The sequence below is a fragment of the Ricinus communis genome, chromosome 5 (assembly GCF_019578655.1).
Source record: "Ricinus communis isolate WT05 ecotype wild-type chromosome 5, ASM1957865v1, whole genome shotgun sequence".
In the NCBI taxonomy this organism is placed as follows: domain Eukaryota; kingdom Viridiplantae; phylum Streptophyta; class Magnoliopsida; order Malpighiales; family Euphorbiaceae; genus Ricinus; species Ricinus communis.
The window spans coordinates 29,329,614-29,345,043 of NC_063260.1; the positions used below are offsets into that span (position 1 = coordinate 29,329,614).

Here is a 15,430-nt window from a genome sequence, read left to right on the forward strand (position 1 = left end):
ACATTCAAATCTAAATAATGGCCCATAATATTATTTGGAACCGACAAAGTTTAATCCTTTTCAAGTGTCATAATATTATATTAATTTTTAATGTAAGCTTTTGAGAATTGAGATTTCCACTTTACCACTTTCTCGTGCAGCTTTTTCTTAAAGATGCAACATATAAATTTTACCATTAAATATAAATAGAATCTACCAGACTGTCTGTTTGGTGATGTCACTTAAAAGGTTGTTGGCAACTGCAACTATTCGGAGGCTTTTTCTGTACATTTTTGTTTGCATATTTCTTTATTAAATTTACAAAATCTTATAAACTCAGGCAATCACTACAGTAATTAGTTTGAAACTTCATGTAATATATTAATGTATTTGATAATTTTAATCTTAATTACCATATTAAATATAAAATTAAATCTAATTTTAAAAATTATAAATCTGTAAACCAAATACACCGTTGAAGGAATTATCTATATTCATAAGAAACATGTTTTACTTTACTCTAATATACATCTAATATTCTAGTTATTATTAGAAAAAATTTAAAATAAATCATCCAATTTGAATAACAAATCATTTCAGTGTCATTATATTTTACTGTATACATATTTATTAAGCAGGTCACGCGTTTTCATCTATTTAATATTTAAATATAACTAAAATAATATCTGAGTGACTATTAATTTGGAAAAGATAATAATTATTTGGCACCTATGTTTAACGGCCACGTCGGATTTCGGGGCCGCCTATATGCATGAGAATAGACTTCTTTTTCTCTTTTTATAGGGGCCAGGGAGGATGCAGTACAGCCCCCTTCCTTTCTCTTCCCGAGCCACGTGAGATTCATTTCCTACTTTTCATTTATTTTTTCTTTGAAGAAAAAATTGCTAAAAGCTTCTTTTATTAAATCCGTTTTTACAACATTTAACATTAACATTATAAAATTCTTTATAAATTATAATCTGCAATTAAGGACATAAATGAATCAAAATATTACACCGGTGAGTTATTGGAGTTTGATTGTAATAATATTTGCACCCACTCAACTGTTATTAAATCATAAGTTTAATACTGTAGCAACAGGTCCCGCAACTCCATTTTGACTCCTCGATTAAACCACAGGATCCGAAGGGAGATACTCGCTCACTGTTACTTTTATGGTGTCACCCTTTACCTTTTACTTCTTCACAAAAAGCTTCTACTATTTCCACCTTCTCTCCCCTTTTTGTTTCTTATTTCCATCTCTTTTAACCCCTCTGTCCAAATCTCCTCTTTATGAAGACATTAAAACCATACTCAACAAGTTAGTATATAATATGACGTCAATAATAGTCGATTGTTTGTGGGAGAGGTATTTAAGCAATAATTTCCGCATTTTACAATCCACTTTTTCTCATTTCGAATATGTGTATCACGTCTTCTTTTCATTATCAAACAAAAAGACAACAAAAACAATTAAAAGCTTTTCAAAAAAATCATATATAAAATTTCCATTCTTGTAGCTAATTGATGCTGACATTCTCCCCATTCAACCTCTTATAACTAAAAAGACTTTCTCTCTCTCTCTCTTTCCCCCTTCCATTCCGTTTCTGGGTCTCCACTCACCATCCAATTTCCTGTTTTCTCTCTCTCTCAAATTCTGGATAGAGAAGAGAAAAGAAAAAAAAATAAACAAGAAGAAGAAAGAGAGAGAAAAAGATTCAAGTGTGAACCAGCTGAATGTCTTGGTGGTGATGTTCGTTTACATGGTCTACGCGCCCAAACTATTTGACTTTTCATACAAAATAATTGAAATTCTATTTTCCCCATTCCAAATTCCTCAATTTCCAATCATTTCTTTTCTTGATCAATTCTTCCGTGATTTCACAATCCTCCATTCTTTCTCATCTATGTAATCATTTCACGGGTTTTTGGAGATCCCAAGATCTCTGAAACCATAAATTTTCTATCTTGTCTCTTTCTTTCTCTCCGAACAGAACTCTCTGTTTCTGTTCTGTTCCTTGAATCCTTCAACTTCTAGCTTTTTGGGTTATCATACATTGGTTTGATTGTCTTACAGAGACCTCCGTTTCATAATCCATCAAAAACCCAATTCAGTTTTTGGCGGTTTCTTATTTGTTATATCATTAATGCATGCTTCTTTCCATATTTACGGGTTTTAATGGATCTGTCTTGCTGTCTTCCCTATCATTTATGAAAGCTCAAGGCCATATCTTTATCAAAACTTCCATACTCTTTTACTCTGTTTGTTTCTTGAAGTTATTCTCTGTTTCTTTCAATTCAAAGATTGGTAGATAGATAAATGGGTTGTGCAAGCTCAAAACAGAGGAAGAGATGCAGGCACTGCCACGCACCTTATTCTCCGGTGCCGCGAAGCTACTCAATGCACGTAGTACATCCTCCACAGCAGAAAGGTGATAGCTACCATGTGGTGGCACTCACTTCCACCACATTAGGCTCTCTTCCTCTTGATTCAACTTCCAATTGTAAAGACAGTATCAATATCAATACTGCTATTGATATCTTCGCGGCGGCGGAAGGAAATAATGATCAAGGCGATACAAGTGATTGTGATGTCCGAAATGGGATTGGAAATGATAAAGAAAAGAGAAGCAAAGAGTTTTCAGTTGGTTTAATTGAAGCAAAGACTTGGTCTAATATGATCCAAGACAAAATTCCCAAAATTGTGCCAAAAACACCGATAAGAACTCCTCCGGGGGAGCCGGAGACGATCAATACTTGGGAGTTGATGGCGGGGCTTGAGGAAGACGATAGTCTCTCTGTGCCTCATCGGTATAGGAGTTTCTCTTTTGATGTTTCACGTGATCCTAGTCCAGTTCAAGATAGCCCAAAACTGAATCCTACATTACTGTCCCCAAATAAAAACAAGCCTTTTTGGCTTCAAATTGCAGATGAAGATACTAATTCTAAATGTCCAGAATTCGATCCGCAAGTCATTTCCACATTCAGAAAGTCACTTCAAGAACTCTCTCCTGATCATCCATTTTACCTTAAATCATCCGAAAACGGTGAGAAGCAACCGCCTTCCTCGGACCCCAGCAACGTCGTTGCAAAAGATTATTGTAAAGGCGGAAAGGAGAAGCTAGTGGTATACTTTACGAGCCTAAGAGGAGTAAGAAAAACATACGAAGACTGTTGCCATGTGAGGGTGATCTTAAAAGGATTAGGCGTTCGAGTCGATGAGAGAGATGTATCGATGCATTCAGGGTTCAAGGAGGAGTTGAAAGAGCTACTGGGAGAAGGGTTTTGCGGTGGAGGGTTACCGAGAGTGGTTATAGGAACAAAATACCTTGGTGGAGCCGAGGAAATAAGACGAATGCACGAAGAAGGACAGCTGGAGAAGGTGGTTGAAGGATGTGAAATGTTGGAGGATGATAGTGGCGGTGGTGGTTGTGAGGGTTGTGGGGATGTTAGGTTTATACCTTGCGAGACATGTAATGGAAGCTGTAAAATATATTACGAACGCCACGAAGAAGAAGAAGAAGAAGAAGAAGACGGGGAAGCAGCAGCAGCAGCAGAAGAAGAATTGGAAGAAGGTGAGTATGGATTTCAACGTTGTCCTGATTGTAATGAGAATGGACTAATACGTTGCCCAATTTGTTGCTACTAGTAACATTTGTTTTATGTTTTTTCTTCGTTTGTTATATTGGCTTCTTTGCTCGTCGCCGTCGTCTTTCGCGTCGTTTGTTGTACAGTGAGGAGTTTCATTTTATCTTTTTTTTTTTTTTTTTTCGTGATATATAATGTATGAGGGAAATTCACAATCGAAAAAAATAATTAAATTAATATATTTGCAATACTAAAAAAAGTAGGGAATAATATGTTAATTTTTCAATTAGATTTATTAAATCCCCAGTCATTTGTCTCAATGGCTGTATACTTAGTTGACTTGTATTTCAGATAAAAAAGAAAAAAAAAAAAGAACAAGGAAGAGTTGTACTTTTATATAATAGTCTGTTTTTAATTTACATACAGATTAAAAAAAACATAAATTTCTTTTAATTAATATCATTTAATAATTAAAAAAATAATCACCTTATTTAATTTGAATTGAAGAGGTAATGATAAAAATTTCAAGCATTTATGGCTCAAACAAAAGAGGAGTAGTGTTCAAGAAAATCCAATAGGTGGTATTGAGTGCGTTGGTTCGTGGCAACGTTTCTGAATTTGGAGAGCTCATCCAAGACCATCATTTATCGGCAAGTATTTTAGCACTCTACTAATAGGTCCAACCCTAAATGAGTTAGCTTCTTTCGCAAGCATTTAATGTAAAAGAAAAAGATCAAGTTTCGAATTATTAAATCTATTTTTTGCTTAAATATAATACTTATTTTTATTTTAAGAAAAAAGATTAGTTTGGAGAATGCAATCTCATTATCTTACCAAAAATTTACAAAAGAAGGGTCCCAATTGTATGTTAGATCTAAGTGCTTATTACCAATTGGCCAACTGTGACATATCACTGAAAGTTCTCAATCTCTTCTTAAACAGAAATCCAATTTAAGAGATTAATTAAAAAAAAATAGCTTTTTGCTTCTTCTTTTTTATATTTCTTATAACAAGATAATGACAGTTTCGAGTGATAGACATACTAATTCCTCTTTGGAATGTATATTATATATATATATATATATATAAACTAGGAACCCTCTAGAACGAAAGAGATTATTAAGTATATAATTATCAATAAAGAATTAGGTGAAGAATTCTGGGTCAACAGTAGCTTAAGAAGACGGGGAACTGAGAAGGTCAACATTCTGTTTCTTTGACCAACCAAGTAAACAAAGAAGCCAAGGGGAGTGGTTCCCCTCAAAACTTTGTTATAATGTTCAACTTTCCATGGAAAGACCAATTCCTTCGAAACTGATACACCCACCAAAATGCCGTTCCTTAATTATCAACCCTCTTAACGGAATCGTTCTTGGCCCCTCAAAGAAATTTCCTTTTTCTTTTTCTTAATTAATTGGTGGTACCCCCTTGTGTAGGATATTAATATTATTTGCACCAAAATTAGGGGGTTTACAAGGAAGAAAAATATTTTATAACCTATTTTAAATTAAATTAAAATAGAAACTAAACATGTCAGCTAAACTCTTATATGAGTTATAAAATAACTTTTTCTAGTACAAACTAGATAATCAATTGTTAAGAAAATGACAAGGACCCAATTGATTCTCTAAGATATGGAAACTATAAAATATAAATTGAAATCGGCTTATTTTATAATAAAATTATATATATATATTTTTAATTATTTTATTATGGATATAATTTAATAAAAAATAATATAAAATTTCAATTTTATTCGAGGGTGCTAAGAAGGAATTTTCTATTCACGAAAAGCCAATAACAAAAAGAAAATATTAATGAGAAGACAAATAAGTAAACACAAGAAAGAAAGTGCCAAGAGGGTTAATCTTTTTATTTTCTTAACCTGCTCTATTTATTTGCTATTAGATTCAGGTTCCGAAGGGCCTATGGCTAAGAATATCACAAGAAGCTAAATGACGCAATGACTTCTAATCAAGTCAACATCAAATTGGGTTGGTTATACTTATATTATTATAGGTATTAGTAACCAAAGAAATTAAAAGTAAATTTAAGTAAGGCATCTGAAGCCGTAAATCAACAGTTTCATGAAATTGGGGCAATAGTAAGCCCAACTAGGTTGGTGTGGTTGCAAAGGACCCATCTCGAAAAAAGAGAGAGCCAACAACCCCATTAAATTGTATAGGGTAATGGATATTGTGCCTTTTCATGGTTCTATTTGTCTTGTTGCAAAGGGAATAAAGAAGATGCATTTTATTGGATAATAATTCAAGGTATTATGTTGGGTAGTAGCTGTCATGAGATTTTTAACACAACGGGGAACACTGTGTGTGATTCTATCTAAAACTCTTGTTCCCGCATTCCGGTTCATAAGAAAAATAATTTTATATTTCTAACACTTAAAATTTCTTTACATTTTAAATTATTCAAGTCGCTAAATAAGTACTTTTAAGAATGAGATAGTTTTATATATATTTAATTTTTTAATTTATAATATATTTATTTAAAATTATTATGATACGTAATTACTGGGATTCAATTGTAATTTTGTTTCACCCGATATAGTAATAAGTTTTGAGAATATTATGAATTTGATTATAATTTTCAATTTGAAGCATTCTTTTTAAGGGCAAGAATCACAAAATAGGCACTGAAATAATTAGAGAGATACATGGGCAAGCACAACCCTTGAACATTAAGAAATTTGTGGTTTGAGTTGTAAAGACAGAAAGAGAAAAAGATTTGCAGGGAACAGGTAGTTGAGCAAGGTGTATATATATATATATATCATCATGAGTAGTAGTTGGCAGATAAGCTAGAGATATATTTCATATTTGTGAAGTAGGCATTTCTGAAGTTGCCAAGCAATTTACCATCAAAAGATATGGATTTATTTTTTATTATAACTAAAGTATATGATATATATTTTATCAAATGCCATGGTAATATCAGTCGTTAAAACCAGAGAGAGAGAGAGACTTAAAATTTTCATTTCCAGTATGTGCTTGGTAAAAATGTATGAATTTTACTTTTACCTAACAAAAATCCAAGAAATTACTTTTTTCTCTGGAATTATAACAATACTTTGAAATTAATCACTTTTTAGCCTATGTTTTAGTTATTAGTTACATTCAATCAAGTAGATAAAACACTAAATGATTACCTACAAACCCAACATATTTATATTCCCCATTCGTTGCCTACTTTAGTTCGGTAGTTGAAACTCTACCTAAAGCAGCTGCGAGCATCCAAACACATCTTATTCTGCATAACAATTAAACCTCTTCTTCTCCCAAGCCAAGTCATGTTTGGCCTCCTCTTCCTCTTCCTCATCCTCCAATTTCTTATGTTTTAGTCTGATTATTAGGGTATAAAATTTTAATCATACAATTCAAATTTATTCTTATCTCATTAAGAAAATAAATTTTTAAATTCATCTAAAATATATTCTGATTATTACAAGTTTTGAACAATTCTACGATGCATTCCATTCTTTTCATGATGCAAAAATCTTACAAGCTATCTAAAAAGAAGCAACCACTAAAAAGGCATTAAATGCATTAGTAGGCATCTAAACTATGTAGAATTTATTAACAACCCTAAGTTGCAACTATCTAATACTAACGTGTGCACACTTTTGATTGCATTATTATTCATTGAAGCTGCGAGGGAATGCAATTGCAGGACCCTAATAACGCCCCCATTTAGGACGGCCTGAAACTCTTGTGCAGCAGCTTTTCCTGATAGTAACCATTTAAAATTAAAAACTACTATAAGATTCATTCATCTGAAAATTCATATGATGTGATTAAAAAACTAATATTATGCTTTCACTTGAGGGATAAATGTAAAGATGCTCCAACTAATTATATTGGGCAATATTTCTTTATATTACATATCTTACAAAGTTAAACTATAAAAACTTATGAAGTAGTAATTCTCATGTGTACAGAGAGTCCTCACTGTATACATTAAAAATAAAGATCCATGTTTGATTTTCTGTGCTTTTGAATAATGGTATAACCTTTTTTTATTTTATTTTTAGTTTCTTTTCTTAAATTCTTTTTAAATATAGATGTCTATATATTTGTAATTTATATTGCTAGTGGCATAACGACCAATACAGTAGAATTTATATAGTAACATGTGCTGGAATAGCTCAGTTGGTTAGAGCGTGTGGCTGTTAACCACAAGGTCGAAGGTTCAAGCCCTTCTTCTAGCGGATTTTTTTGAGATTAAAAACTTTCAACATAAGGAAGTTCATCCAGTTATCCTGTTAGGCATGCTAAGACTTTACCAAGCTATCTACAAAGAAGCAGCCATTAAGAGGGCATGAAAAGCATCAATCGCCTATTTAGAACTTATTTACTTGCTGACATTTTATTTATCAATATGAACACTTGTAATTGCATAAGATTCATAATTTAAACCATGCCGAATCAAGCTTATGCACTGTAATTTCGGTCATTAACAACACTTTGGTACAACAACAAACTGTTGTTTCTGTTGGCTAGTAGTTCCACTTATTCACTATCCTTACTATGGCCAAAATCAGCAGCCGCTTGAGCTGCCCGTATCAAAACGTCTGAAACCCAGAGAGCTCCCTTGGCGAAGTAGCTGCTATTGGCTACAGCATTAGCAGCTGCTACAGCTGCTTTCCCTGTATAAGTAGCCGCAACTACAGCTGCTGTTCCAGTAACTAATATAGCTGATGCAGTGATATTGGAGACATGGTACTTCTCATCCACAGACCGCACGGTTTCCATGCCTGCTTGTATCTTCTCAGTGAGACCAATTCTATTGCTAAGCTCAGCAACCTTGGCAGCTGTAGTAGCTGAGACTTTATAAGATTCATCAAAATCTTTGGCTTTAATCAATGCATCTTTTCCCAAAATATATCCCTTTGCTATCATTGTCTTGACAACTTCCTGAGCCACTGTCACAGCTTCTCCTGGAGTCGATGCATACTGGTTCACATAATTTCCCTGCTAAGATTCCTTGAGAGTTATCTCAAAAGTAAAGTTTGAAGCAAATGTTAGATATGTCATGCACTGTATCATTATCACCTGCCAGGAATAAGTACCAAGCAGGGTAACATGAATTATGAGTAATTTATCTACAAACTGAATCACAACCAGGCAACAGCAAGGAACTATCCAAAGACCGGTGAACATGCAAGTTCGAAAACCAAGTTACAGAGACAAGGCAAGCAAAAAGGAGATCTGATTAGTTTTGAGATATTATGCACATAATGCATTCTGAAGTAAGATGATGAATCTTAGCAAATTGTAGTAGTAATTTGACAATGTCACATCTGGAGGAATAAATGATGCATGCAGGTACTACAAATGCTTTAATTGATGGCAATCTATCATCAACTGTCATTATCGTGTGTTGATTATCTGCTCTTTGTTCTGGGAACATAAATTCCAATAACAAGGCAGAACTTGTATGACAGTTTCTGATCAAAACAAAGTCAAACAAACCTCACACTGATTATGCCATCAGGATCTGCCGAGGCATCAACTTGACATGGTTATCAGATGAGAACTCAAGTTTATTTGGCAAAGGAAAAAAGAAATGTTAAAAATCATTGCACATAATGCAATCAAAAGCCTAGTTACATGTTGAAAGGCTAGTATCTTATGAAGTACTCAATTTCTTATTTATTTTAAAGATGATTTGAACAATTCTCGAATGACAAGAAAAATCTATTTTCCCTCGAAATTTATCACTTTTTCTTGGTTCCGACTCCTTGTGTTCTGAAAGCTAAATTTCTGAATAATTCACAGCACCATAAGATACTTCCCTAAATGTGGATCTCTGTCCAATATGCTACAGTAAATAACATTCTTTCCGTCTATAAAATTTTCAACCAAATCAAGACAGCTCATGCTGAAACTCCAAATTGACAAATAAAATAACTACCCAACCATATCAAAAACAATTGGACAGCCCAAAGTGCATTCTACATAGCAAGTAAAAAATATTGGTGCATACCATTGAGCCCCCATTCCAAAGATACGATCCATCTGCATAAGTCCCCCAATGGGTTATGCATACTTGTTGATCCACAATTGTAGCTCCCTAAAATATAAAAATTAGTACAAAATGGCCATATTAATTGCTAAGCTGTCAGACAGGTTGTCATACAGTCAAAACAGAGACATTTTGAGAGCTAAAACCCTATCATACATCGAGGAAAAAGCATACGACATAAAATTGATAAAAGGAAGGAATATTTTACTATATAGAAGCATTAGGAAGTACATGGAGGGAAGCAAATACTAATTAATTTCGTGGTATTTCCAGAACGTGTACCTATTCAGGGTTTATTACATTCTATACTCTTGACAGTTGAGGAAATTCAGCAGAAAACAAGAGCCCTCACCTATGGAGAAAAGTTTATATGGAAACAATGAACAGAAGTGGTAGTACCAAAATACTGACTGAAAAACGAAAGGAAGTTTAAATGTTACTTCATAGTCAAATTAAAGAGAAAGACCATTATATATTTCTCATAACTGATTATGTCAGCAGATACTCACAGCAATCAAAATTATTATTACTAAGGTGAGTATAAAAATATTATCCTCTGGCTAGACTCAAGTCAAAAAGAATTAATCGAATACAGTCTTGGCTTAGAAACTTCATTTTTCACCTTTAAACAGAATAAATAAATAAAAACCCAAAGTTGGCACTATATGAACATGCCAACCCTTGGACCTTTTCTAAATTGCAGAATTAATAGGTACAAGCATGTGCTACAATCACTAATTGGGGAGCAAGATAAACACTATACATTCTGGCAACAATAAGTCGAATGAAATTGTAAACAGATTGGTTAAAATACGTTACACTACAAAATGAAGTACCAATATTCCTCTCCACAAATCTGATGAACTTACAGTGAGCAGGATGGCAGTTTCAAGAGCATAGGCATCTCTAAATGTCACATATGCTGTGCAAGCATACTCGCCAGATCTGTTTACACACGAAAAGCACACATTAAGAATTCATAAAAGAAAGCCTGCTAAAATAACATACCATGAATTAGGAATCAAACCATGGTAGATAAAGTAAGCAAATACAGAGAGCATCGAAGACATGGTCATTAGTAGCCCTTTGCCTCCCTTGAATTCGTAAGAATCATATCAACAAGTTTGCGCTGTTTATTAATGTTCTGCAGGACAATATCTGACTTCTAGACAAATATTCCTATGACCATTTGTATAAGATGAAATGAGGAAGTAAGAAAAAACTAGCTGATGGTATTCTAGGACTCTACTGATTAAGGAAATTTTTGTTAATCTTTGATCATATTCCTATATACAAAAGGGATGTGCGGCACAAAACGCTGATAAGGAATTCAACCCACGCATTTCTATTTTAGTCCTAGATGAATTTCATATGTCACAGAAACATTACCTGATGATTTCCACATGCTCAGTCGAACCACAGTGAGCAAAGAAATCATGCACATCCTCCACTGTTGCTTTAGGAGAGAGGCATGTAACTTCGGCTGTATAACCACCTGGATACATCACGCTCAAGTTTCACAACTAAAATCTGGATTCGAGTTAAGTGGGTTGGAGACCTATAGATAAATTTCAGCAAGAAATTGTGAATGGGGCAGTTTTTGCTTCTATAAATCAACAATACTCACTCCAATACTTATAGAAATAACGCCATTGCAATTCCTTTGGCTTTACAGAAATGGCCATATTTTGGAGAATAATAGGGATAAGGGAAGTGTCAAATGCGACAATATATATTATCATCTTGATGTATCTATGCTTTATCTTATGATCCTGAGGTCCATAATTCTCAGTGGTCCCTCTCCCTTGCATCAATCCCTTATGCACATAGAAACATGACAGTAGCAGCAGATAATAACTTTATCTCATGATCAGCGTTAATTCAGTGGTGCTCCAATCAAAATCACTTTGAGTCTCTGCTACTGCATCTAACTAATGAAATGCAGCACTAGAATTCGATTTTATCCTAGAAGATCATAATCAAATCTCACGCCACCCGATGTATTGAAATCTTTTGGTGGCATTACATGAAATGGGCATAACCTCTGGATCTATGCAAATGGATGATGATTAATTTCTCTTTTCAATGAATATGTTCCCCCTTAGATAACAATTATTTTACTACGAAATGCTATACTACTGCGTACATATCGGGTAAAGCTAAAAGTTATCTTGTATTTTAAGGCTTCTTATTGCAAGCCAAACAATACAAGAAAGACTTAGATTGAACTCTGAATGAAGTGCAGAACCTGATCCCTGAGATCTAAGAATCCAACTTCGAATTTGAAGAAAAAATCACTTTCTCTCCAATTAATCAAGAAAAAGATTTCCCTCCAATTTACATAAAAGGGTACATAATTTTATTAGCAAATGAAGATACACAGTCCAAATAACAGAAACATAAACCATCACAAAATTAAAATGAATTAATCACCAAGAAGTCCCAAAGAACTAATTATATTAGATATTGACTAAAATTAGAAGACAAGGCTGCTGATACTGGGTTGCATATATGAACTAACTAATGCATGTTGATCATCAATTTACTAAATAGTAACAAAACTACAACTGATTCATATTCCTGAACTCATCATGAAATGAATTGAATCAGTTTAGTTATCAAATTGGAAACTAAATTAGTTTGCATACCTGTCGTAGTGTGGACAGTGAGTTGATTAGTGATAATAGATTAATATTTTTTAGATAGAGCTTAACGGAGAGATAGCGAAAGACGTAAGCAACACAAACTTCAAAAGTGCCCCTGCTAATTCATGATGGTCGCAGTTCCACTCTCAGTTAACAAGCGTGTCCAACATTATTTTTTGCCTTTTTTACTTGAGTTGGCACTTCAAATTATACTCGCACGGATTTCTCCAAATTTTAATTCATAATAGGAAATCCTTCAAACCTCATTTTGGGTAAGACCAAATCCCTCAATTTTTTAATATTAATTTCACACTAAGGCCATACCAAAAGAAAAATAATAATAATAATAAGGTTGTACTAATCTGTTAAAATTTTAATCTTTAAACATAATTCATTAAGATAGATGGGTGATATGTTAATGCTTCTTTTTTTACTTAAATAATTCACCTAACTTAATATTTATTTATATAAAATACTATTTTTGATTTCTCTAATGTCGACGTATAAATTTGAATAATACTTCTATATAACTAATTTATTGATAACTTAAAAACAATACTATATTTATAAAAATAATGTATTTCATCAGATATATAAAGTTAAATTAGCTAAACAATTTCATATTAGAAAAGCTAATATTGTCGAGTTTTAATTTATTTAATTATCTTTAAAAAGTATAATTTGTTATACAAGCACTGTATCAACCCAAAATTGGGATAATTTGTTCTTGAAACAGAAGTGCAGGGATTTATTTGTCTTAGAAAATTGTTCTATTTGACTTTTTGAGTCTATAAGCCAAAATTGACCCTTATTCCTTATCAATTTAATAAATAAAAATGTCTATCAACAATAAATTATACAATACTAATTAACTATTTTCATAAATATAAGTATTTAATAATGTGTTGTGCTAAAGTAATTGATGTATTTACATTTTTATATAACAACATATAATCCTCTTTTTCTTTAAATTTTTTTAGTTTATTTGAATTGATTCTTTGATCTGATTCCTTAATTGAGAAAATAAAAAATTATTCGTGATATCATTTTATGTCAAATTAATTTGTAGCAGTGCTTGGAGGTTGATCATCTCTAATCAAATATATGCACTAGAAATAGTACAATTCTTTTTTGGTCTTTTTGCAATTGCCCTTTCGGAAAATTACAAGGACTATTTCAGAAATAAATTTGCCACATGCCTAAAATAAGAGCGTGACTGAGCATTTTTACCCAAAAAAGGCGCGTAGAAGGCGTTGATAGTTAGTTGGTAAGTTTTCTTTTCTTTTCCTTTTTTCTTAATTTTCGATTGGTTTTATAATTGGGTTTAATCCGTTTATGAAAAAGTTGAGATCGTTCAAATTAAATATGATATGTCTTTCAATCTTTAATTTGGAAATTAATATTTGAGATTTTATTAGGAAATTGAATATCAAATCTACAGAAGGTGAGTAATTGTTTATTAAATATTTATAATTTTGATTTAGAGTAAGAGTAATTTAGATTTTCTCTTTTAATTTTTCTAGTCATTAAAATTATTTTTGACTATTAATTTAGATTATTTATTATATTGAATTTTAACGTGATCAAATTTTAATTTATAAGATTTTAATTCATTTTATAACATTATTAGCAGGAATCTTGCAGTGGGCCAATTGTATAAAAGCATCTCTAATAGTATTATTTATTTTAAGGAGCAACTTTACTTATAAAGTCTAACTTTTTTAAGTCTAATATTCTTTTTGTTTTTATCTTTATTTTACTTTATTCAACAAGTATTAATGATTTAAATTATTTTTTCTTAAAAAATGTAAAAAATATTTATAAATAAAAATATTAAAAGATAATAAATATCAATTAATAATATATATATATATATATATATATATATTTATAATGTATTAATTACAATAAAGATAAAAAATAAATTTGGCTCTTTAAATGTAGAGAGCCAAATGGAGATATAAAAGAGCATATAAGTTATCATGCTTGCATATCCACCATTTGAGTCTCCAACAATTATTCCAATAATTACATATCCGATTTGACCTATGGACGAATATGCAAGCATACGTTTCATGCTTCTTTGAGTAATAACAATGAGATTCCCCACTATCATGCTCAGAATAGCTAGGATTTCCAGAAGAAGATGCCATTCGTTTGATGAGAAATAAAAAGGAATATCGAAAATTCGAGTGGCTGAAGCTGAAGCAGCTACTTTCGAAGTAACAGAAAGAAAAGCAACGACTGGAGTGAGATCTCTACATTATATTTTAAAAACAGAAAATGTGTTTGAGTCTTAATTTATTGAATAGTTCTTTATAATAAAAAATTTAGCCTATAAATTGGAGATGCTGTAAGAGTATTTTGCAATGTAACGCAGTATCTGGACAAAAATAATTTATTGAATTATTTAGAACAAATAATAAAAATATCTATAATTTCTTTTATTTTTATTAAAATTACAGTATAATTTCTTTTATTTTTACTCTTTAAAGATATTAAAAATATGATTCTTATTTTTTCAAATACGATATTGGTTGTTTTCTGATTTTTTTAATAAAAAAATCAAAAAATAATAAGAAAACTAAATAATAACTAAAGAATAATCGAAAAAACCATGCCGTAGTTTTAGAAAAATTAAAAAAATAAATATTTTCTAAAAATATTTTAAATAAAAATAATGTTTTTTTTATTGATTTTATGATATTTTATAACAGCGAAATTTAGTAAAAAAAATCTAAGCATGCTTAATCAGACAGGGCTAAAATCTAACTTAGGCTTCAAAACTTCAAATCTAGCCTAAATTCAGCCCGGCCCAAAATTTAAACATTTCTCTATGACATTATAAGTTCTTCCCAAATGATCTTTTTTTCTTTTTGTTATTAAATGGAAGAGTGAGATCCTAAAAATAAAAACTCAGGAAATAGTTGATTGATATATGTTCTAAATCGAATGTTTTCAATGGTTAGCAAATTAGATATTGTTTTAAGTAAATTGACGAATTCTTGCACCAAAGATCCTGTTGTTTCAATAGGAAGAGAATCAATGAAATATTTAGGCGAGTATTTTTATCTTGACAGAAGCTTCTAAGAATTAAATTTATAGATATATGTCTAGTTGTGTTTAATTAAATTTAATATTTTTATTGGAATCGGTCGTTTACTTTATATTACGGAGTA

At 31.7% G+C, this 15,430-nt stretch overlaps 2 protein-coding genes and 1 non-coding gene across 4 annotated transcripts; 2 read left to right on the forward strand and 1 right to left on the reverse strand.

Annotated features, from left to right (window-relative positions):
- Positions 1-1,453: 1,453 nt before the first annotated feature.
- LOC8271329 (uncharacterized protein At3g28850) lies at positions 1,454-3,730 on the forward strand. Its single transcript, XM_002517450.3, has one exon. The coding sequence runs from the start codon at positions 2,300-2,302 to the stop codon at positions 3,626-3,628; it is 1,329 nt and encodes a 442-aa protein (XP_002517496.2). The 5' UTR covers positions 1,454-2,299; the 3' UTR covers positions 3,629-3,730.
- Positions 3,731-7,715: 3,985 nt separating this feature from the next.
- On the forward strand, positions 7,716-7,789 carry TRNAN-GUU. The gene has a single exon. It is a non-coding gene; the product is annotated as a tRNA-Asn (tRNA).
- Positions 7,790-7,918: 129 nt separating this feature from the next.
- Positions 7,919-12,403, reverse strand: LOC8276050 (binding partner of ACD11 1). Of its 2 annotated transcripts, XM_015718231.3 has the most exons (5): positions 12,255-12,403; positions 10,996-11,164; positions 10,476-10,551; positions 9,568-9,654; positions 7,919-8,555 (listed from the first exon to the last, which is right to left on the reverse strand). In XM_015718231.3, the coding sequence occupies exons 2-5, from the start codon at positions 11,109-11,111 to the stop codon at positions 8,091-8,093; spliced, it is 744 nt and encodes a 247-aa protein (XP_015573717.2). In that variant the 5' UTR covers positions 11,112-11,164; positions 12,255-12,403; the 3' UTR covers positions 7,919-8,090. The 2 variants fall into 2 exon arrangements, with proteins under 2 accessions (XP_015573717.2, XP_015573718.2); XM_015718232.3 differs by lacking the exon at positions 12,255-12,403 and having other exon boundaries at positions 7,919-8,552; positions 10,996-12,237.
- Between the last annotated feature and the right edge of the window lie 3,027 nt (positions 12,404-15,430).